The sequence below is a fragment of the Salmo salar genome, chromosome ssa14, assembly GCF_905237065.1.
Source record: "Salmo salar chromosome ssa14, Ssal_v3.1, whole genome shotgun sequence".
NCBI classification, from domain to species: domain Eukaryota; kingdom Metazoa; phylum Chordata; class Actinopteri; order Salmoniformes; family Salmonidae; genus Salmo; species Salmo salar.
In genome coordinates this window covers 99,816,478-99,839,972 of record NC_059455.1, presented here as the reverse complement: position 1 = coordinate 99,839,972, position 23,495 = coordinate 99,816,478, and the positions used below count along the sequence as shown (strand labels likewise).

Here is a 23,495-nt window from a genome sequence, read left to right as displayed (position 1 = left end):
TCTGCTGCTCTCTCCCTCCGCGGAGACGGACCCTCAGTCTGCTGCTCTCTCTCCCTCCGCGGAGACGGACCCTCAGTCTGCTGCCTCTCTCCCTCCGCGGAGACGGACCCTCAGTCTGCTGCTCTCTCTCCCTCCGCGGAGACGGACCCTCAGTCTGCTGCTCTCGCTCCCTCCGCGGAGACGGACCCTCAGTCTGCTGCTCTCTCTCCCTCCGCGGAGACGGACCCTCAGTCTGCTGCTCTCTCCCTCCGCGGAGACGGACCCTCAGTCTGCTGCTCTCTCCCTCCGCGGAGACGGACCCTCAGTCTGCTGCTCTCTCTCCCTCCGCGGAGACGGACCCTCAGTCTGCTGCTCTCTCTCCCTCCGCGGAGACGGACCCTCAGTCTGCTGCTCTCTCTCCCTCCGCGGAGACGGACCCTCAGTCTGCTGCTCTCTCTCCCTCCGCGGAGACGGACCCTCAGTCTGCTGCTCTCTCTCCCTCTGCGGAGACGGACCCTCAGTCTGCTGCTCTCTCCCTCCGCGGAGACGGACCCTCAGTCTGCTGCTCTCTCTCCCTCTGCGGAGACGGACCCTCAGTCTGCTGCTCTCTCTCCCTCCGCGGAGACGGACCCTCAGTCTGCTGCTCTCTCTCCCTCCGCGGAGACGGACCCTCAGTCTGCTGCTCTCTCCCTCCGCGGAGACTGACCCTCAGTCTGCTGCTCTCTCCCTCCGCTGAGACTGACCCTCAGATGCAAGCAACATCAGCCCAGTAAAATTTTAAGAAGTATTTAAATGTACAGATCCTTTGGAAAGTATTCAGACCCCTTGACTTTTTCCACATTTTGTCACGTTACAGCCTTATTCGTTAATGGATTAAATCACATTTTCCTCAGCAATCTACACACAATACCCTATAATGACAAAGCGAAAACAGGTATTTTTTTTAAAGGATATTTTTGCAAATGTATTGAAAATAAAAACACCTTTTACATAAGTATTCAGACCCTCTAGTATGAGACTAGAAATTGAGCTCATGTGCATCCTGCTTCCATTGATCATCCTTTGAGATGTTTCTACAACTTGATTGGAGTCCACCTGTGGTAAATTCCATTGATTGGACATGATTTGGAAAGACACACACCTGTCTATACAGTGGCTTGCGAACCTTTTCACCCCCTTGGAATTTTCATATTTTTTGTGGGGGGTTTGTATCATTTGATTTACACAACATGACTACCACTTTGAAGATACAATTTCTTTTTTATTATTATTGTGAAACAAACAAGAAATATGACCAAAAAAAAAAACAGAACTTGAACGTGCATAACTATTCACCCCCCCAAAGTCAATCCTTTGTAGAGTAATTACAGCTACAAGTCTCTTGGGGTATGTTAGGGTCATTGTCCTGCTGGAAGGTGAATCTCCGTCCCAGTCTCAAATCTCTGGAAGACTGAAACGGGTTTCCCTCAAGAACTTCCCTGTATTTAGCGCCATCCATCATTCCTTCGATTCTGATTCTGACCAGTTTCCCAGTCCCTGCCAATGGAAAAACATCCCCACAGCATGATGCTGCCACCACCATGCTTCACTTTGGGGATATGGTTCTCAGGGTGATGGGAGGTGTTGGGTTTGGCCCAGACATAGCGCTTTCCTTGATGGCCAAAAAGCTAAATTTTAGTCTCATCTGACCAGAGTACCTTCTTCCATATGTTTGGGCAGTCTCACACATGCCTTTTGGACACACAATGTGTTTGCTTATTTTTTTTCTTTAAGCAGTGGCTTTTTTTCTGGCCACTCTTCCGTAAAGCCCAGCTCTGTGGAGTGTACAGCTTAATGTGGTCCTGTGGACAGATACTCCAATCTCCGCTGTGGAGCTTTGCAGCTCCTTCAGGGTTATCTTTGGTCTCTTTGTTGCCTCTCTGATTAATGCCCTCCTTGCCTGGTCGGTGAGTTTTGGTGGGCGACCCTCTCTTGGCAGGTTTGTTGTGGTGCCATATTCTTTCCTTTTTTTTAATAATGGATTTATGTTCAATGTTTTGGATATTTTTTTTATAACCCAACCCTGATCTGTTCCTCTCCACAACTTTGTCCCTGACCTGTTTGGAGAGCTCCTTGGTCTTCATGGTGCCCCTTGCTTAGTGGTGTTGCAGACTCTGGGGCATTTCAGAACGTATATGTGTGTGTGTGTTGAACGTATATATATATTACAGTTGAAGTTTACATACACTTAGGTTGGAGTCATTAACTCGTTTTTTCAACCACTCCACACATTTCTTGTTAACAAACTATTGTTTTGGCAAGTCGGTTAAGACATCTACTTTGTGCATTACACAAGTAATTTTTCCAGCAATTGTTTACAGACAGATTATTTGACTTATAATTCACTGTATCACAATTCCAATGGGGCAGAAGTTTACATACACTAAGTTGACTGTGCCTTTAAACAGCTTGGAAAATTCCAGAAAATTATGTCATGACTTTAGAAGCTTCTGATAGGCTAATTGACATAATTTGAGTCAATTGGGGGTGTACCTGTGGATGTATTTCAAGGCCTACCTTCAAAGTTTGCTTGGCATCATGGGAAAATCTAAAGAAATCAGGCAAGACCTCAGAAAAAAAATTGTAGACCACAAGTCTGGTTCATCCTTGGGAGCAATTTCCAAATGCCTGAAGGTACCACGTTTCATCTGTACAAACAATAGTACGCAAGTATAAACACCATGGGACCACGCAGCCGTCATACCGCTCAGGAAGGAGATGCGTTCTGTCTCCTAGAGATGAACGTACTTTGGGGTGAAAAGTGCAAATCAATCCCAGAACAACAGCAAAGGACCTTGTGAAGATGCTGGAGGAAACAGGTACAAAAGTATCTATATCCACAGTAAAACGAGTCCTATATCGACATAACCTGAAAGGCCGCTCAGCAAGGAAGAAGCCACTGCTCCAAAACCGCCATAGAAAAGCCAGACTACGGTTTGCAACTGCACATGGGGACGAAGATCGTACTTTTTGGAGAAATTTCCTCTGGTCTGAAACAAAAATAGAACTGTTTGGCCATAATGACCATCGTTATGTTTGGAGGAAAAAGGGGGAGGCTTGCAAGCCGAAGAACACCATACCAACCGTGAAGCACGGGGGTGGCGGCATCATTTTGTGGGGTTGCTTTGCTGCAGGAGGGATTTGCTTCATGAAGTCGGAAAATTGTGGATATGTTGCTTCAATATCTCAAGACATCAGTCAGGAAGTTAAAGCTTGGTTGCAAATGGGTCTTCCAAATGGACAATGACCCCAAGCATACTTGCAAGCAAAGTTGTGGCAAAATGGCTTAAGGACAACAAAGTCAAGGTATTGGAGTGGCCATCGCAAACCCTTGAACTCAATCCTATAGAAAATTTGTGGGCAAAACTGAAAAAGCGTGTGCGAGCAAGGAGGCCTACAAACCTGACTCAGTTACACCAGCTCTGTCAGGAGGAATGGGCCAAAATTCACCCAACTTATTGTGGGAAGCTTGTGGAAGGCTACCCAAAACATTTGACCCAAGTTAAACAATTTAAAGGCAACGCTACCAAATACTGAATGTTTGTCAAAGCGGTGGAGGATTTTAAAGGTCCAATAGTTGGATTGTTTTCAGAGAGAATAGGTCAGAGGGGTTTTAGATGCCATCAGAAACACTCCTGCCCTTTGACTCGCACTGTCTTCCCCCCCCAAATCTTAAACGGAGTAGGGCTGGGCGACATGGCCAAAATCTCATGTCCTGATTTATAGATAATTTCATATAACGATACATATCACAATATACACATTTTCTGTGAATTCAATTAATACTTTATTTAAAATGACCACAAAGGCCTATTTCTTATTTAATATTCAATTATACTCCACAATTTTTTTTCTTTTCGTTTGGTATCTTGGGTCGAGTGTCAGCACCAAGTCACGAAACCCCGTTTCTCGACCGTGTAAATCGGGGCCAATTGTCTTTGCAGTTGTAAGTTGTAATGGCAGCTGTTATCTCCTTCCATCTTCGTGATTCTTTGCCATATGGTGTCGCCGCTGGCAAAAGCCTCTCGCAACGTCTGAGTCTGGGGGTTTGTTTTGAGCACTCGACTGTACTTTTTTGTGTCTCATCCGTAGACTCTCCTCGTACTGTTTCACATGATTCTTGCATGGGTGGTAAAGGAGGTTAGTGGTGTTTTGAGCCTGTTGTCGGGACCGGCCTGCGGCATATTTTGCAGAGGACGGTTTTCTGGTCCATGTCAGTCTTTTCATACCCAAACCACGTCCATGCGACCGCAGTAGCCCCTCTTTTAGGTCTCTGTGTCAAGTTCACTGTCCATGTTTGTTTGTTTGTTTGTTTGTTTGTTGCAAATTTCGTTCCACACGACACGTGTGGAAGAACGCAAAGCGACGTCCAATTGACGGAAAACATATTGCCCTTAAGAGTGTGATTTGCAACACAATGAAATAAACCGTAGAGCATTATACGAAACGATAGAAAAACATCTATCGTCACACTATATATCCCTAAAACAGTATTTGGTATAGGCCTAAGAGCTTTGATACAATACCACAGTTGACTTATTAAATATTTTGTATTTAAGAAGCATGTAATATTTAGCCGTAGGCCTATTTTCTGTCCTCAGAATGTTAACTCTTGTTTTCTTCCTCCCAGGTGAGGATGGGGAGGAAGGATGCGTGCGTTGCAATGGCCCCGGTCGATCAGTACCGTAAACAGATTGGTGAGTTTCCTTCCCCCCCTGCACCTCCAATACACAACCAACACCTTCCAGGAGCACTGCGTCCCAAATGACACTACACTTCTCTGAGCAGTACACTGTGTTTTACTATATACATGTATTGATGCGTGGACCGGTTTGTGTTTTTACTTAATTATTTATTTTTTATTATACGGTATTTGACTTTTTGTTTGGTTTGTTAAATGTGATACGCTGTGTGTAACGTTATTTTTTTTTTATATAGTTTACTTCGCTACTTGAGTCTCCGATCTCTCTTGCCGCTTTCCACACAGACCTAGCCACGCCCCCTGTCACTCAAGGAGCGCGTTTGTTGTTCCTCGACCAACTTCCTGGTCTCTGGTCAATGCAGCACATGGAACAATTGTTGATGACAACGATGCTGTTTTCACTTTGCTTCTTAATATAAATCCACTAGTGTTCTTTAATTACACTATTAGTTTGTTTCTTACATCTGCAAACAGCTAGTTTGTCTTTTATTAGCAAGTTGGGCCTGAATCTTGTTAGCTGCTAATGCTAATCGCTTACTAGTACATGTATTGAGTCAGAGCAAATGTAACTAGCTATACAGCCTGATAATACCAGTGATGGTGTACACCTACGTTTGCATGTTTTTTTTGTTGTTGTGTGCAACAGTATCTTCTAAATCGGAGGAATACACGAATGTTGGCTACTTGAAGTAGCTAAGACGACATTACATGTAGCCACAGATTATGTAGGAAACACTTATCAACACTTTGGTTTCTACCTTGTCACAATGGCTCCTCCCTGGCATTTTCATTTATCTCAAGAGGGAGTGTTCCCCCTCTGGTACATGTTGGGGTATATAGGGAGTGTTCCCCCTCTGGTACATGTTGGGGTATATAGGGAGTGTTCCCCCTCTGGTACATGTTGTGGTATATAGGGAGTGTTCCCTCTCTGGTACATGTTGTGGTATATAGGGAGTGTTCCCTCTCTGGTACATGTTGTGGTATATAGGGAGTGTTCCCCCTCTGGTACATGTTGTGGTATATAGGGAGTGTTCCCCCTCTGGTACATGTTGTGGTATATAGGGAGTGTTCCCCCTCTGGTACATGTTGTGGTATATAGGGAGTGTTCCCTCTCTGGTACATGTTGTGGTATATAGGGAGTGTTCCCCCTCTGGTACATGTTGTGGTATATAGGGAGTGTTCCCCCTCTGGTACATCTTGTGGTATATAGGGAGTGTTCCCCCTCTGGTACATGTTGTGGTATATAGGGAGTGTTCCCTCTCTGGTACATGTTGTGGTATATAGGGAGTGTTCCCTCTCTGGTACATGTTGTGGTATATAGGGAGTGTTCCCTCTCTGGTACATGTTGTGGTATATAGGGAGTGTTCCCCCTCTGGTACATGTTGTGGTATATAGGGAGTGTTCCCCCTCTGGTACATGTTGTGGTATATAGGGAGTGTTCCCCCTCTGGTACATGTTGTGGTATATAGGGAGTGTTCCCCCTCTGGTACATGTTGTGGTATATAGGGAGTGTTCCCTCTCTGGTACATGTTGTGGTATATAGGGAGTGTTCCCTCTCTGGTACATGTTGTGGTATATAGGGAGTGTTCCCTCTCTGGTACATGTTGTGGTATATAGGGAGTGTTCCCTCTCTGGTACATGTTGTGGTATATAGGGAGTGTTCCCCCTCTGGTACATGTTGTGGTATATAGGGAGTGTTCCCCCTCTGGTACATGTTGTGGTATATAGGGAGTGTTCCCTCTCTGGTACATGTTGTGGTATATAGGGAGTGTTCCCTCTCTGGTACATGTTGTGGTATATAGGGAGTGTTCCCCCTCTGGTACATGTTGTGGTATATAGGGAGTGTTCCCCCTCTGGTACATGTTGTGGTATATAGGGAGTGTTCCCTCTCTGGTACATGTTGTGGTATATAGGGAGTGTTCCCTCTCTGGTACATGTTGTGGTATATAGGGAGTGTTCCCCCTCTGGTACATGTGGTATATAGGGAGTGTTCCCTCTCTGGTACATGTTGTGGTATATAGGGAGTGTTCCCCCTCTGGTACATGTTGTGGTATATAGGGAGTGTTCCCCCTCTGGTACATGTTGTGGTATATAGGGAGTGTTCCCTCTCTGGTACATGTTGTGGTATATAGGGAGTGTTCCCTCTCTGGTATTGGTACATGTTGCCTTTCCACCGCCGTTTCTCACATAATGAATTTTACCGACAAAAATCGATCCCACCTTGTCTAGCGTGTTTTGTCGACATTTTAGAAAGTTCACCTACAAATGTTCTGTTTCCATCAGTTGCGTATCGTCTTCTGACTAGAGCTGGTCCAATTTCAACGACTTCTATCTCAGTCTTTGATATCAACCTCCATCCCAAATGACAGGGCCCAAAGGACTCTGGTCAAAGGTAGTGCACTATATAGGGAATAGGGTGCCATAGGGCTCTGGTCTAAAGTAGTGCACTATATAGGGAATAGGGTTCCATAGGGCTCTGGTCTAAAGTAGTGCACTACATAGGGAATAGGGTTCCATAGGGCTCTGGTCTAAAGTAGTGCACTATATAGGGAATAGGGTTCCATAGGGCTCTGGTCTAAAGTAGTGCACTAAATGGGGAATATGGTTTCATTTGGGACTAGCCATCTTGTCAGAAGTTGTTTTCGTCAAACTTTAATACTATTAAAGGTTGGTATTTTATTATTTCTTCCCCCAACATGTCAATGTCGTAACCAAGACAACATGCTGCGTATCAATCATGAGTTCAGGCCTTCAGCATGCCAGCTGTCTTCCCTAGCTGGAGCACCAATGAGAGAGGGTTTTGTTCCCTGGAGCACCAATGAGAGAGGGTTTTATTCCCTGGAGCACCAATGAGAGAGGGTTTTGTTCCCTGGAGCACCAATGAGAGAGGGTTTTGTTCCCTGGAGCACCAATGAGAGAGGGTTTTGTTCCCTGGAGCACCAATGAGAGAGGGTTTTGTTCCCTGGAGCACCAATGAGAGAGTGGTTTTGATCCCTCGAGCACCAATGAGAGAGGGTTTTGTTACCTGGAGCACCAATGAGAGAGGGTTTTGTTACCTGGAGCACCAATGAGAGAGGGTTGTGTTACCTGGAGCACCAATGAGAGAGGGTTTTGTTCCCTGGAGCACCAATGAGAGAGGGTTTTATTCCCTGGAGCACCAATGAGAGAGGGTTTTGTTCCCTGGAGCACCAATGAGAGAGGGTTTTGTTCCCTGGAGCACCAATGAGAGAGGGTTTTGTTCCCTGGAGCACCAATGAGAGAGTGGTTTTGATCCCTCGAGCACCAATGAGAGAGGGTTTTGTTACCTGGAGCACCAATGAGAGAGGGTTTTGTTACCTGGAGCACCAATGAGAGAGGGTTGTGTTACCTGGAGCACCAATGAGAGAGTGGTTTTATTCCCTTTGTTTCTGAGGAAATGACAGCGTTGGAAAATTGCGCTGTTGTGTAGTACACATAAACCAAGGTTGTCCATGTACTGGCCTTCCATCTTGTGTAACCCAGTTTATTGGTACATATTTGGTCTATCCTCTTCAAACTCAACTCTGGACCTCCAAGCCAGTGCCACTGTATCGTGTGTGTCATTGTTCCCCTCCAATCAGGGACTGATTTTAGACCTGGGTCACCAGATGGTGCAGTTGATTATTAGGTAGAGCAGGAAACCAGCCGGGTACAGACCTCATAGTCTAAGAGTTGAATATCTCTGGTCTTGCCTACTACACCCCCCCCCAAAAAAAATTAACATTCCAGATAAAATGTATTTTGTTACATGCGCTCAATGCAACTGGTGTAGACTTTACTGTCCCTAAACACACTCTGACTATATCTACAAACCATATATACACACTCACTCACTGACAGTCAGTGCAGATAGAGTGGATATCATTTTAATTGATTATTTAGTAGTCTTATGGCTTGGTGGTTTAGCTGCCTCGGTGCCTGTTGGTCTGATGGCATCAGTGAACAGTCTATGGCATCAGTGAACAGTCTATGGCATCAGTGAACAGTCTATGGCTTGGATGGCATCAGTGAACAGTCTATGGCTTGGATGGCATCAGTGAACAGTCTATGGCTTGGATGGCATCAGTGAACAGTCTATGGCTTGGATGGCATCAGTGAACAGTCTATGGCTTGGATGGCATCAGTGAACAGTCTATGGCTTGGATGGCATCAGTGAACAGTCTATGGCTTGGATGGCATCAGTGAACAGTCTATGGCTTGGATGGCATCAGTGAACAGTCTATGGCTTGGATGGCATCAGTGAACAGTCTATGGCTTGGATGGCATCAGTGAACAGTCTATGGCTTGGATGGCATCAGTGAACAGTCTATGGCTTGGATGGCATCAGTGAACAGTCTATGGCTTGGATGGCATCAGTGAACAGTCTATGGCTTGGATGGCATCAGTGAACAGTCTATGGCTTGGATGGCATCAGTGAACAGTCTATGGCTTGGATGGCATCAGTGAACAGTCTATGGCTTGGATGGCATCAGTGAACAGTCTATGGCTTGGATGGCATCAGTGAACAGTCTATGGCTTGGATGGCATCAGTGAACAGTCTATGGCTTGGATGGCATCAGTGAACAGTCTATGGCTTGGATGGCATCAGTGAACAGTCTATGGCTTGGATGGCAGGAGGTCTTCGGTCCTTCCTCTTAGATCGTTCACAACTAACGTTACTAAATATCTCTAAATCTAGCATATAGGATCTGTTTGAAATTATCACTTTTATTTACGCTCCGCCACTTCAAATTATCACACATGGGGGGGGGGAATCCTTTCTATTTTATTTAGCTAAGTTCAATTATTTTATTTTTACTATCAATTAATGGCACTGGAGTTATCAGCATATCTAGTCTGATAAATGAACAAGTCTACAGTCTATATCATAGAGAATAACCAGATAACATACAGTATCTAGTCTGATAAATGAACAAGTCTACAGTCTATATCATAGAGAATAGCCAGATAACATACAGTATCTAGTCTGATAAATGAACAAGTCTACAGTCTATATCATAGAGAATAACCAGATAACATACAGTATCTAGTCTGATAAATGAACAAGTCTACAGTCTATATCATAGAGAATAACCAGATAACATACAGTATCTAGTCTGATAAATGAACAAGTCTACAGTCTATATCATAGAGAATAACCAGATAACATACAGCAGGACAACTCATATTCTGTTGTTCTGAAATACATTTTCTTCATATAATGTTTCTTTGGACCTGACTAAAATAAATTAATGGATTTATTGGGATGCTGAATATTAAAATGATTTATCACTGTTTTTTTTTATTTAATTTTAATGTAGATGTTACAGGCAAACATCAGTGGCTCGTCTGCTTGCAGGCCTGGAGATGCTAAACGTGTTTCTGTTAATTGAGGGTAAATAACTGTTTGGACCGGCAGGGTTTTTGCATGACAATAACCAGCTGACACCATTTGATGACCGCCACAGTCTTTCATAACACGAGACATAACTGCTGTAATGTCTACGTTATGATAGTGCTGTATGAACACACAGGACAGTGCATAACAAACTACCCTCCCGCTGTATCCCTTTTTCAATGGAGCTGAAGCCCAAACCATTCCCTGTTCCCTATACAGTGGTCCATAGAGCTCCGGTGTAAAAAAAAAAAAAATTGTACACTTTTTTTAAAGGGAGCAGGGTGCCGTTTGGGACGTAGGGTTGTCTTCGGCGACATTTGCTCGCAGTTCTCCTACTCATCAATTCAAAGATGTAACCGCAGGTCACAGACAGATAAATCCTCTTTTTTTCCCCTGTGAAAAGAACAGCTATCAAGTAGTTTTAGAGAACTGCTGGTTAACAATAAAAATAGTATTAAAAAAAAAAAAAAAGATTCTTTTTCAGAATAGTATGAGGCAATTTTAGTTTATTTTGAGAGACCTGAAAGGGAACGCCACATGGTCTTTGGTAATGACGCTAAGGTAATTCATAGGCTGCCACTAATCTGGCGCTTTTATGAAGAGCGAGGCTTCTGTGATGTCAGCCACTGCTGACTCTGGGTTTAAATACTGTTATTATGGGTTGGTAATTGACTAGTCAGCTGTCATCCACCCGCCTGCCTGGCAGAGAGTATGGGAGATGAGAAGAGGATTGGACAGGAGAGGAGAGGAGGAGAGGAGGACGGTAGGAGATGGGAGATGAGGAGGACGGGACAAGAGAGAGGAGGGGATGGGAGAAGAGGACGGGACAGGAGGGGAGAAGAGGATGGGAGAGGAGATGAGAGGACAGGAGGGGATGGGGAAGAGAGGACAGGAGGGGATGGGGAAAAGAGGACGGGAGGGAAGAGGGGATGGTAGGAGAGGACAGGAGGGAAGAGGAGGGGATGGGAGAAGAGGATGGAAGGGAAGAGGAGGGGACGGGAGGGAAGAGGACGGGAGGGAAGAGGACGGGAGGGAAGAGGACGGGAGGGAAGAGGACGGGAGAGGAGGACGGGAGAGGAGGCTGGGAGAGGAGGATGGGAGAGGAGGATGGGAGAGGAGGACGGGAGGGAAGAGGACGGGAGGGAAGAGGACGGGAGGGAAGAGGACGGGAGGGAAGAGGACGGGAGGGAAGAGGAGGGGATGGGAGGAGGAGAGGACAGAAGAGGGGATGGTAGGAGAGGACAGAAGAGGGGATGGTAGGAGAGGACAGAAGAGGAGGATGGGAGGGGATGGGAGAAGAGGATGGGAGGGAAGAGGAGGGGATGGGAGGACGGGACGGGAGGGAAGGGGACGGGAGGGAAGAGGACGGGACGGGAGGGGAGAGGAGGACGGGACGGGAGGAGAGGACGGGAGGGAAGAGGAGGGGAGGGAAGAGGAGGGGATGGGGGAGGAGGAGGAGGAGGAGGAGGGGATGGGTGTTGTGGTCAGTTGAGTTATGATTCCAGTAGAATGATGCAACACCAGCTGTGTCTAGGAAAACGCACAACGCCCTCTGTCAGACAGCCTGTCAGAGTTTTAGCACCCCAGGGGTCAGAGCATGGAGACCCAACATGGACTGGCTGCACCCCATCAACCTACAGAGCATTCGGTAAGTATTCAGACCCCTTGACTTCTTCCACATTTTGTTACGTTACAGCTTTATTCTAAAATGGATTCAATTGTTGTTTTTTTCTTCTTCTCATACATCTACACACTATTTTGCTCTGTTCAGCTTTGCCTTGATCCTGACTAGTCTCCCAGTCCCTGCCACTGAAAAACATCCCCACGGCATGATGCTGCCACCACCATGCTTCACTGTAGGGACGGTGGCAATTTTCCTCCAAACGTGACGCTTGGCGTTCAGGCCAAAGAGTTCAATCTTGGTTTCATCAGACCAGAGAATCTTGTTTCTCATGGTCTGAGAGTCCTTTAGGTGCCTTTTGGCAAACTCCAAACGCGCTGTCGTGCCTTTTTTACTGAGGAGTGGCTTCCGTCTGGCCAATCTACCATAAAGTCCTGATTGGTTGAGTGCTGCGGAGATGGTTGTCCTTCTGGAAGATTCTCCACAGCGAAACTCTGGAGCTCTGTCAGAATGGCCATCCGGTTCTTGGTCACCTCCCTGACCAAATTCCTTCTCCCCCGATTTGCTCAGTTTGGCCGGGCGGCCAGCTCTAGGAAGAGTCTTGGTGGTTCCAAACTTCTTCCATTTTTAAGAATGATGGAGGCCACTGTGTTCTTGGGGACCTTCAATGCTGCAGACATTTTTTTGGTACCCTTCCCCAGATCTGTGCCTCGACACAATCCTGTCTTCTGTCATGTCCAATCAATAAAATTTAGCACAGGTGGACTCCAAGTTGTAGAAACATCTCAAGGATAATCAATGGAAACAGGAGGCACCTGAGCTCAATATGGAGTCTCATAGCAAAGCGTCTGAATACTTATGTAAAGTATTAAAAGTATAAAGTATTTCAGTTTTTTATTTGTAAAACATTTGCAAAGATTTCTAAACCCGTTTGGCTTTGTGGATCGATGAGAAACTTATTTTTAATTTTTTTGAATAAGGCTGTAATGTAACAAAATGTGGAAAAAGTCCAGTGGGCTGAATGCACTGTGTAGACCAGGGGTTCCCCAACGTTTTTGGCCCACGACCCCCATTTTGATATCTGAAAATTCCCACGACCACCAACCATGGAGGGAGGGGAAAGAAAAGTAATTAAACAGCCCGTGTTTGACTTTAAAAAAAAATAATAATAATTTACCGTGAGTTGTATGACAGCTCAATCAGCTGTTAGATTTCACAAACCGGCATGTCAACTGAGCCAGGATCACAGTCAAAAGGGGAATGGGAAGTAGGTCCCATGGTGCTCTACCAAGCGTTGGAGGTGAGCGGTCACCACTCGTGTGGGACACTTATTGGTGTTTTCTGTTAGAAACATGTACACCCGAGGGAAGTGGAGCATGGTTCGCTTTTGAAAGACTCTTCAATAACAACTTTCCTTTTTGAATCCACTGATTTTTGTCATGCATCTGTAGATTTTGTTTTTGTATTTCCCCTGCGTGCTTGCCTTCGTTCAGTTTCCCAAATAAATCTGTTTCCCGTAGGCAAGGAGACACCATTTTCATTACAGAGAGTCAAGCAAGTTTTTTTTATTTTACATCCATTGTGAATGACAACAGTTCCTCTCTCAATGTGAAACATCTTTCCCCTACTCCCCCTGGATGACCACCAAGCCTCGGTGTGATATAGGACATGGTCTTGCTCTGATCTCGTCTCTCTCTTATTGTTCTGTACTAGTTTTCTGTATTATCCCAGCAAACACCGATGTTTTTAAAAAGATCTACGTATGACCACTAACTTTTCTGATCCCAAATCTCCATAGTTTAGTGAACATGCCTGCGCACAGTGGATATATGGTTCGATGTAGTTTACAATGGAAGATACCTGCTGCAGTATATCTGAGTTCTGTTCTCAGCTCTTTTCCAATGGAAGATACCTGCTGCAGTATATCTGAGTTCTGTTCTCAGCTCTTTTCCAATGGAAGATACCTGCTGCAGTATATCTGAGTTCTGTTCTCAGCTCTTTTCCAATGGAAGTTCGACAATTACGGTACATACACCAGGTTTCTCTTCTGCCGAAGGAAAAAAGTTATTTGGTTTCACTCAGAACTCTGATAACAGCCGGTTTATTATGTTGATTGGCGTCTCTGTCCAGTCGCGACGACCTGTCGACGATGTCGCCGTAGTTTTGTCTCTCCCAGTGATTAGTTGTGGAAAACAAAACGTTTTTCGCAAATCGTCATGTATGGATTGCATCAGCTGATGAGTGATTGCCCCATTTTTTTATTTTATTTTTGCGGGGAGGAATTGAGTGTGTCTTCATTTCCCAGGTAACCCGCCGTGTCTAACCACCTCTGATCTAAACCGTTCTACAAATTCAACAAACGGTTCTTTCGGTGTTTGAACACACTTGGTTATCTCTCTCCCTAATTTGGTGGTTTCGTTGGTCGGAGCCGTAAGGAAACCCGTGTATGGTTCTGCATCCATCGACCACATGTTGGTCTTCACCACCCACAGCTCCTCCCTAACCCTGAGTCCTGTGATATTTTGTGTGTGTGTGTGTGTGTGATTAAATGCCATTGTTGTCCAAAAACCTGCCTATACAAGCAAAGCCATAAATAATTTATTACTCATACTTTGGGTAATTATTTTATTTTGGCTCTTCATATAAGGTAGACTATATGTAACACCGCGATGACAGGAAGTTTACTGACGAATCTCTCCCTGCGGCATAGTCGGAACACAATTGCTGTAGTTATTTCGTCTCTACACCCATGGCTAACCCACAAGACATGCCACCAGAGGTCTGTTTAAACTACTGGCACACAGCTCAGACACCCATCCATACCCCACAAGACATGCCACCAGAGGTCTGTTTAAACTACTGGCACACAGCTCAGACACCCATCCATACCCCACAAGACATGCCACCAGAGGTCTGTTTAAACTACTGGCACACAGCTCAGACACCCATCCATACCCCACAAGACATGCCACCAGAGGTCTGTTTAAACTGACTGGCACACAGCTCAGACACCCATCCATACCCCACAAGACATGCCACCAGAGGTCTGTTTAAACTACTGGCACACAGCTCAGACACCCATCCATACACAACAAGACATGCCACCAGAGGTCTGTTTAAACTGACTGGCACACAGCTCAGACACCCATCCATACCCCACAAGACATGCCACCAGAGGTCTGTTTGAACTACTGGCACACAGCTCGGACACCCATCCATACCCCACAAGACATGCCACCAGAGGTCTGTTTGAACTACTGGCACACAGCTCGGACACCCATCCATACCCCACAAGACATGCCACCAGAGGTCTGTTTAAACTACTGGCACACAGCTCAGACACCCATCCATACCCCACAAGACATGCCACCAGAGGTCTGTTTAAACTACTAGAACACAGCTCAGACACCCATCCATACCCCACAAGACATGCCACCAGAGGTCTCTTCACAGTCCCCAAGTCCAGAACAGACTATGGGAGGAGCACAGTACTACATAGAGCCATGACTACATGGAACTCTATTCCACATCAGGTAACTGATGCAGCAGGAGAATCAGATTTAAAAATAGATAAAAATACACCTTATGGAACAACGTGGACTGGGTGAAGAGACGCGCACAGACACACACACACACACACACGATAAGACACACACACACACACACACACACACACACACACACGATAAGACACACACACACACACGATAAGACACACACACACACACACACACACACACACACGATAACACACACACACACACACACACACACACACACACACACACACACACACACACACACACACACACACACACACACGATAAGACACACACACACACACGATAAGACACACACACACACACGATAAGACACACACACACACGATAAGACACACACACACACACACACACACACACACACACACACACACACACACACACACACACACACGATAAGACACACACACACGATAAGACACACACACACACACGATAAGACACACACTCTACACACGTACACATGGATGTTGTATTGTAGTGGTGGAGTAGGGGCCTGAGGGAACACAGTGTATTGTAGATATGTGGTAGTGGAGTAGGGGCCTGAGGGAACACAGTGTATTGTAGATATGTGGTAGTGGTGGAGTAGGGGCCTGAGGGAACACAGTGTATTGTAGATATGTGGTAGTGGTGGAGTAGGGGCCTGAGGGAACACAGTGTATTGTAGATATGTGGTAGTGGTGGAGTAGGGGCCTGAGGGAACACAGTGTATTGTAGATATGTGGTAGGCCTGGAACACAGTGGAGTAGGGGCCTGAGGGAACACAGTGTATTGTAGATATGTGGTAGTGGTGGAGTAGGGGCCTGAGGGAACACAGTGTATTGTAGATATGTGGTAGTGGTGGAGTAGGGGCCTGAGGGAACACAGTGTATTGTAGATATGTGGTAGTGGTGGAGTAGGGGCCTGAGGGAACACAGTGAATGTGTTATGAAATGTAATGAATGTAACTGTATTAATGTTGCTGGACCCCAGGAAGAGTAATGAGGATCATTTTATCTAAATGACCAAAGCTTTCCAGGTGCAGGTCGGTAATGCTTTAACAAGCTAATAAAGCTAGCTATCCTCGGCCCAGTCGTATGGTGTTTACACTATAACAGGTGAAATTTAGAAGCCACTCAAGCTAGTATTACATTGGTTATTAAGTGGAACTGTTTTGTGCTCTTGAGTATCATGTACCATTTTCTTCAATTCTGAATGAAATAGTTGTGAATCGCAGAGGTCTACAACCAGACTTTCTGTTTGCTAATGAGTTTCCCCCCCTAGTCTGTTCCACCTTGATTTACTATATATATATATATATATATATAGATAGATAGATAGAGATATAGAGATATAGAGATAGAGATAGAGATAGATATATATAGATAGATAGATAGATAGATAGATAGATAGAGATATATATAGATAGATAGATAGATAGAGAGATATATATAGATAGATAGATAGAGAGAGAGAGATATAGATATATAGATAGATATATAGATAGATATAGATAGAGATAGATAGAGATAGATAGAGATAGAGATAGAGAGATAGAGATATATATATAGATAGATAGATAGATAGATAGAGATATATATATATAGATAGATAGAGATATATATATATAGATAGATAGATAGATAGAGATATATAGATAGATATATAGATATAGATAGATATAGATAGCAAGAGAGAGACTCTGCCCTATCCATCTCTTTGTGGGAGGCCAAGGCCTATTTGTTCCAGAGTGATTGTCTAGGAGTGTGTCTATAAACTGGCCCTGTGTGTTGACGGCACTCAGCCAGACCTCACCCTGGGCATTCTGCTGTAGTCACCAAGGACACTTCTCTCTCCTCTACACCGTTCCTTTCCACCCTACCTGGTGGCCAGTTTGTCCGCTGGCTTCACCTCAAAGAACAGCTGTTTAGAAGCCAAACTCAACCATACACACAAATATATCACTTTGTGTGTGTGTGCTGTTAATGAAATAAAAGTCCTCATTCATTGTATTTTTTTTCGTCATATATTTCTTTCAATTCAGGTAAACAAGACTACAAGAAGACCAAGTCAGCTCTGAAGATGACGAGGTTGAAGGCTGAGGCGAAGAAGAGTGGTCCTGGAATAAGGGTCTGTATGTCTCACCCTCCTTCATTACCAACCTCTCCTCTCTGTGATGTAGTGGTTTTATGCCCACTGGTCGCGAACGCGCACACGCGCGCACACGCACACAGTCTAATCTGCCATTTTATATTAAGAGCGTGTTGTATTTCCCTTATGCATTTAGTCCATTTCTTTCTAGAAGCATTATTTATTAACTTCTATTTAACCGTTGGAAACAGCTTGAGACCTAGGTCTCATTTGCCCTGGGAACAATACACAAAATGTAATAAATAGCAAATATTATGTAAACATGACTAATATTATTTACAGTAAGCTGTAGTTTATAGTTTAATCTGTTCAGGGTTTCTGTTACCTGGCAATTACCGGCTTTTGGCCCCCCAAAGGTAAATGAAAGAGTTTATTTATTTTATATGGCTGCGTTGTGTCTGACTATCATTAAATGTGAAGACTGTTATTTTATGAAATTAATTCTCTGTGTAATAATTATTATTACGTGATTAAACTAATCATGTCAACTTTAACTAGGAAGTCGGCACCACGGGAAAATGTTTAGTCTGTTTTCCCGAATCGACAATTTTTTTCTCGAGTACAGTCTTCTATTAATGAATTATTATTATTATTATTATTATTATTATTACATAATCAGTTCTCATTACTGAACGTCGCAAACCCTTGGATATCTGCACGAAATTATGAATCAGCAAAATACAAATTGGCTTAATTATAAATTTACTAACTTACTAATCAAATCACGGGAAATACATGAAACACACCCACAATTAGTATTACATAATACAAAGAAAGAAAGTCCCTAGTGGATGAAACGGATATGACGGCTTGGTAGACAAAGGGAAGGGTGTATGGACACCTCGAGCGGGGAAACTCATAGCTGATAACTACACTCATAGAAATTGCTCATACCTTACATGAACGACCGCTCATTCGAAAAATAAATTGCAATTTACATATTTACGAGTGTATGTCTTGTCTCTCTCTGTGGTCGCGGTCCATCTGCTGGAGAGAGTTGATGGAACAGTCTCAGGTTACGTTCCCCCAGGGGTCAGTCTATCGTAGTTGTTATTATGGATACTTCAGAGTACCATTCGGAATTGTTCTTAGAGCGGATGCTTTTACCAGACTAAAGTATTTGAACAGCTGCGGTCTGAATAATTGTTATTTTTAGTTTTATTTTCCATTTCAACGTGGGAATGATCTCCAACGTTCTCTGGTCTTGTCCTTTTTTGGTAGAGTTGTAGTGCCAACCATTTCAACATGTAGCTACCGCCTCATATCTTCTGGTCTTAGAAATTCAACTATTTTGCAACCTTAGCTTACACCTCTGGTTACTTGAATAGAAAAGGGGCGGGTCTCAGAATTTTTTATTTATTTATTTTACCTTTATTTAACTAGGCAAGTCAGTTAAGAACAAAATCTTATTTTATAATGACAGCCTAGGAACAGTGGGTTAAACTGCCTTGTTCAGGGGCAGAACGACAGATTTGTACCTTGTCAGCTCAGGGATTCAATCTGGCAACCTTCTGGTTACTAGTCCAACGGTCCAACCACTAGGATACCTCCCTCCCCCCTCTAACCACTAGGCTACCTGCCTCCCCCTCTAACCACTAGGCTACCTGTCCCCCCCTCTAACCACTAGGCTACCTGCCTCCCCCCTCTAACCACTAGGCTACCTGCCTCCCCCTCTAACCACTAGGCTACCTGCCCCCCCTCTAACCACTAGGCTACCTGCCCCCCCCTCTAACCACTAGGCTACCTGCCCCCCCTCTAACCACTAGGCTACCTGCCCCCCCCTCTAACCACTAGGCTACCTACCTCCCCCCTCTAACCACTAGGCTACCTGCCCCCCCTCTAACCACTAGGCTACCTGCCCCCCCCTCTAACCACTAGGATACCTGCCTCCCCCCTCTAACCACTAGGATACCTGCCCCCTCTAACCACTAGGATACCTCCCCCCCTCTAACCACTAGGATACCTCCCCCCCCTCTAACCACTAGGATACCTGCCTCCCCCTCTAACCACTAGGATACCTCCCCCCCTCTAACCACTAGGCTACCTCCCCCCCTCTAACCACTAGGATACCTGCCTCCCCCTCTAACCACTAGGATACCTCCCCCCCTCTAACCACTAGGATACCCCCCCTCTAACCACTAGGATACCTCCCCCCCCTCTAACCACTAGGATACCTCCCCCCCTCTAACCACTAGGATACCTCCCCCCCCTCTAACCACTAGGATACCTGCCTCCCCCCTCTAACCACTAGGATACCTCCCCCCCTCTAACCACTAGGATACCTCCCCCCCTCTAACCACTAGGATACCTCCCCCCCTCTAACCACTAGGATACCTGCCTCCCCCCTCTAACCACTAGGATACCTCCCCCCTCTAACCACTAGGATACCTCCCCCCCTCTAACCACTAGGATACCTCCCCCCTCTAACCACTAGGATACCTCCCCCCCCTCTAACCACTAGGATACCTCCCCCCTCTAACCACTAGGATACCTGCCCCCCCCTCTAACCACTAGGATACCTGCCCCCCCCCTCTAACCACTAGGCTACCTGCCCCCCCCTCTAACCACTAGGATACCTGTCTCCCCCTCTAACCACTAGGCTACCTGCCCCCCCCTCTAACCACTAGGCTACCTGCCTCCCCCGTCTAACCACTAGGATACCTGCCCCCCCCTCTAACCACTAGGCTACCTGCCCCCCCCCTCTAACCACTAGGCTACCTGCCCCCCCCTCTAACCACTAGGATACCTGCCTCCCCCTCTAACCACTAGGCTACCTGCCCCCCCTCTAACCACTAGGATACCTGCCCCCCCTCTAACCACTAGGCTACCTGCCTCCCCCTCTAACCACTAGGCTACCTGCCTCCCCCCTCTAACCACTAGGCTACCTGCCCCCCCTCTAACCACTAGGCTACCTGCCCCCCCCTCTAACCACTAGGCTACCTCCCCCCCCTCTAACCACTAGGCTACCTGCCCCCCTCTAACCACTAGGATACCTGCCCCCCCTCTAACCACCAGGATACCTGCCCCCCCCTCTAACCACTAGGCTACCTGCCTCCCCCTCTAACCACTAGGCTACCTCCCCCCTCTAACCACTAGGATACCTGCCTCCCCCCTCTAACCACTAGGATACCTGCCCCCCCCTCTAACCACTAGGCTACCTGCCTCCCCCCTCTAACCACTAGGCTACCTGCCCCCCCTCTAACCACTAGGATACCTGCCTCCCCCCTCTAACCACTAGGATACCTGCCCCCCCTCTAACCACTAGGCTACCTGCCTCCCCCTCTAACCACTAGGCTACCTGCCTCCCCTCTAACCACTAGGCTACCCTGCCCCCCCCTCTAACCACCAGGCTACCTGCCTCCCCTCTAACCACCAGGCTACCTGCCTCCCCCCTCTAACCACCAGGCTACCTGCCCCCCTCTAACCACCAGGCTACCTGCCCCCCCTCTAACCACTAGGCTACCTGCCTCGCCCCTCTAACCACTAGGCTACCTGCCTCGCCCCCTCTAACCACTAGGCTACCTGCCCCCCCTCTAACCACTAGGCTACCTGCCCCCCCTCTAACCACTAGGCTACCTGCCCCCCCTCTAACCACTAGGCTACCCCTCCCCCTCTAACCACTAGGATACCTCCCCCCTCTAACCACCAGGATACCTGCCCCCCCCCCTAACCACTAGGCTACCTGCCCCCCCCTCTAACCACTAGGCTACCTGCCTCCCCCCCTCTAACCACTAGGCTACCTGCCCCCCTCTAACCACTAGGCTACCTGTCCCCCCCTCTAACCACTAGGCTACCTGCCCCCCCTCTAACCACTAGGCTACCTGCCCCCCCTCTAACCACTAGGCTACCTGCCCCCCCTCTAACCACTAGGATACCTGCCCCCCCTCTAACCACTAGGATACCTGCCCCCCCTCTAACCACCAGGCTACCTGCCCCCCCCTCTAACCACTAGGATACCTGCCCCCCCTCTAACCACTAGGATACCTGCCCCCCCTCTAACCACCAGGCTACCTGCCCCCCCTCTAACCACTAGGATACCTGCCCCCCCTCTAACCACTAGGATACCTGCCCCCCCCTCTAACCACTAGGCTACCTGCCCCCCCCCTAACCACTAGGATACCTGCCCCCCCCTCTAACCACTAGGCTACCTGCCTCCCCCCTCTAACCACTAGGATACCTGCCTCCCCCTCTAACCACTAGGCTACCTGCCTCCCCTCTAACCACTAGGCTACCTGCCTCCCCCTCTAACCACTAGGCTACCTGCCCCCCCCTCTAACCACTAGGCTACCTGCCCCCCCCCTCTAACCACTAGGATACCTGCCCCCCCCTCTAACCACCAGGCTACCTGCACCCCCCCTCTAACCACTAGGATACCTGCCTCCCCCTCTAACCACTAGGCTACCTGCCCCCCCTCTAACCACTAGGATACCTGCCCCTCCCCTCTAACCACTAGGCTACCTGCCCCCCCCATCTAACCACTAGGCTACCCTGCCCCCCCTCTAACCACTAGGCTACCTGCCCCCCCCTCTAACCACTAGGCTACCCTGCCCCCCCCTCTAACCACTAGGCTACCTGCCTCCCCCGTCTAACCACTAGGATACCTGCCCCCCCTCTAACCACTAGGCTACCTGCCCCCCCCCTCTAACCACTAGGCTACCTGCCCCCCCTCTAACCACTAGGCTACCTGCCCCCCCCCTCTAACCACTAGGCTACCTGCCCCCCTCTAACCACTAGGCTACCTGCCCCCCCTCTAACCACTAGGCTACCTGCCTCCCCTCTAACCACTAGGCTACCTGCCTCCCCCTCTAACCACTAGGATACCTGCCCCCCTCTAACCACTAGGCTACCTCCCCCCCTCTAACCACTAGGCTACCTGCCCCCCCTCTAACCACTAGGCTACCTGCCCCCCTCTAACCACTAGGCTACCTGCCCCCCCCTCTAACCACCAGGATACCTGCCCCCCCCTCTAACCACTAGGCTACCTGCCTCCCCCTCTAACCACTAGGGCTACCTCCCCCCTCTAACCACTAGGATACCTGCCTCCCCCTCTAACCACTAGGATACCTGCCCCCCCTCTAACCACTAGGATACCTGCCTCCCCCTCTAACCACTAGGCTACCTGCCCCCCCTCTAACCACTAGGATACCTGCCTCCCCCCCTCTAACCACTAGGATACCTGCCCCCCCTCTAACCACTAGGCTACCTGCCTCCCCCTCTAACCACTAGGCTACCTGCCTCCCCTCTAACCACTAGGCTACCCTGCCCCCCCTCTAACCACCAGGCTACCTGCCTCCCCTCTAACCACCAGGCTACCTGCCTCCCCCTCTAACCACCAGGCTACCTGCCCCCCCCCTCTAACCACCAGGCTACCTGCCCCCCCTCTAACCACTAGGCTACCTGCCTCGCCCTCTAACCACTAGGCTACCTGCCTCGCCCCTCTAACCACTAGGCTACCTGCCCCCCCCTCTAACCACTAGGCTACCTGCCCCCCCCTCTAACCACTAGGCTACCTGCCCCCCCTCTAACCACTAGGCTACCTCCCCCCTCTAACCACTAGGATACCTGCCCCCCTCTAACCACCAGGATACCTGCCCCCCCCTAACCACTAGGCTACCTGCCTCCCCCTCTAACCACTAGGATACCTGCCTCCCCCCTCTAACCACTAGGATACCTGCCCCCCTCTAACCACTAGGCTACCTGTCCCCCCCTCTAACCACTAGGCTACCTGCCCCCCTCTAACCACTAGGCTACCTGCCCCCCCTCTAACCACTAGGCTACCTGCCCCCCCTCTAACCACTAGGCTACCTGCCCCCCCTCTAACCACTAGGATACCTGCCCCCCCTCTAACCACTAGGATACCTGCCCCCCCTCTAACCACCAGGCTACCTGCCCCCCCTCTAACCACTAGGATACCTGCCCCCCCTCTAACCACTAGGATACCTGCCCCCCCCCTCTAACCACCAGGCTACCTGCCCCCCCTCTAACCACTAGGATACCTGCCCCCCCTCTAACCACTAGGCTACCTGCCCCCCCCTCTAACCACTAGGCTACCTGCCCCCCCCCCTAACC

General features: G+C 47.7%; 1 protein-coding gene across 1 annotated transcript in view; it reads left to right on the top strand.

Annotated features, from left to right (window-relative positions):
* triqk (triple QxxK/R motif containing) overlaps window positions 1-23,495 on the top strand; it is a 62,552-nt gene that overhangs the window by 5,741 nt on the left and 33,316 nt on the right. Inside the window, exons 2-3 of the mRNA XM_014143274.2 lie at window positions 4,649-4,715; window positions 17,320-17,405. Of these exons, the coding sequence (XP_013998749.2) occupies window positions 4,655-4,715; window positions 17,320-17,405 (147 nt within the window). The 5' untranslated portion in view covers window positions 4,649-4,654. The remainder of the gene's footprint in view (window positions 1-4,648; window positions 4,716-17,319; window positions 17,406-23,495) is intronic.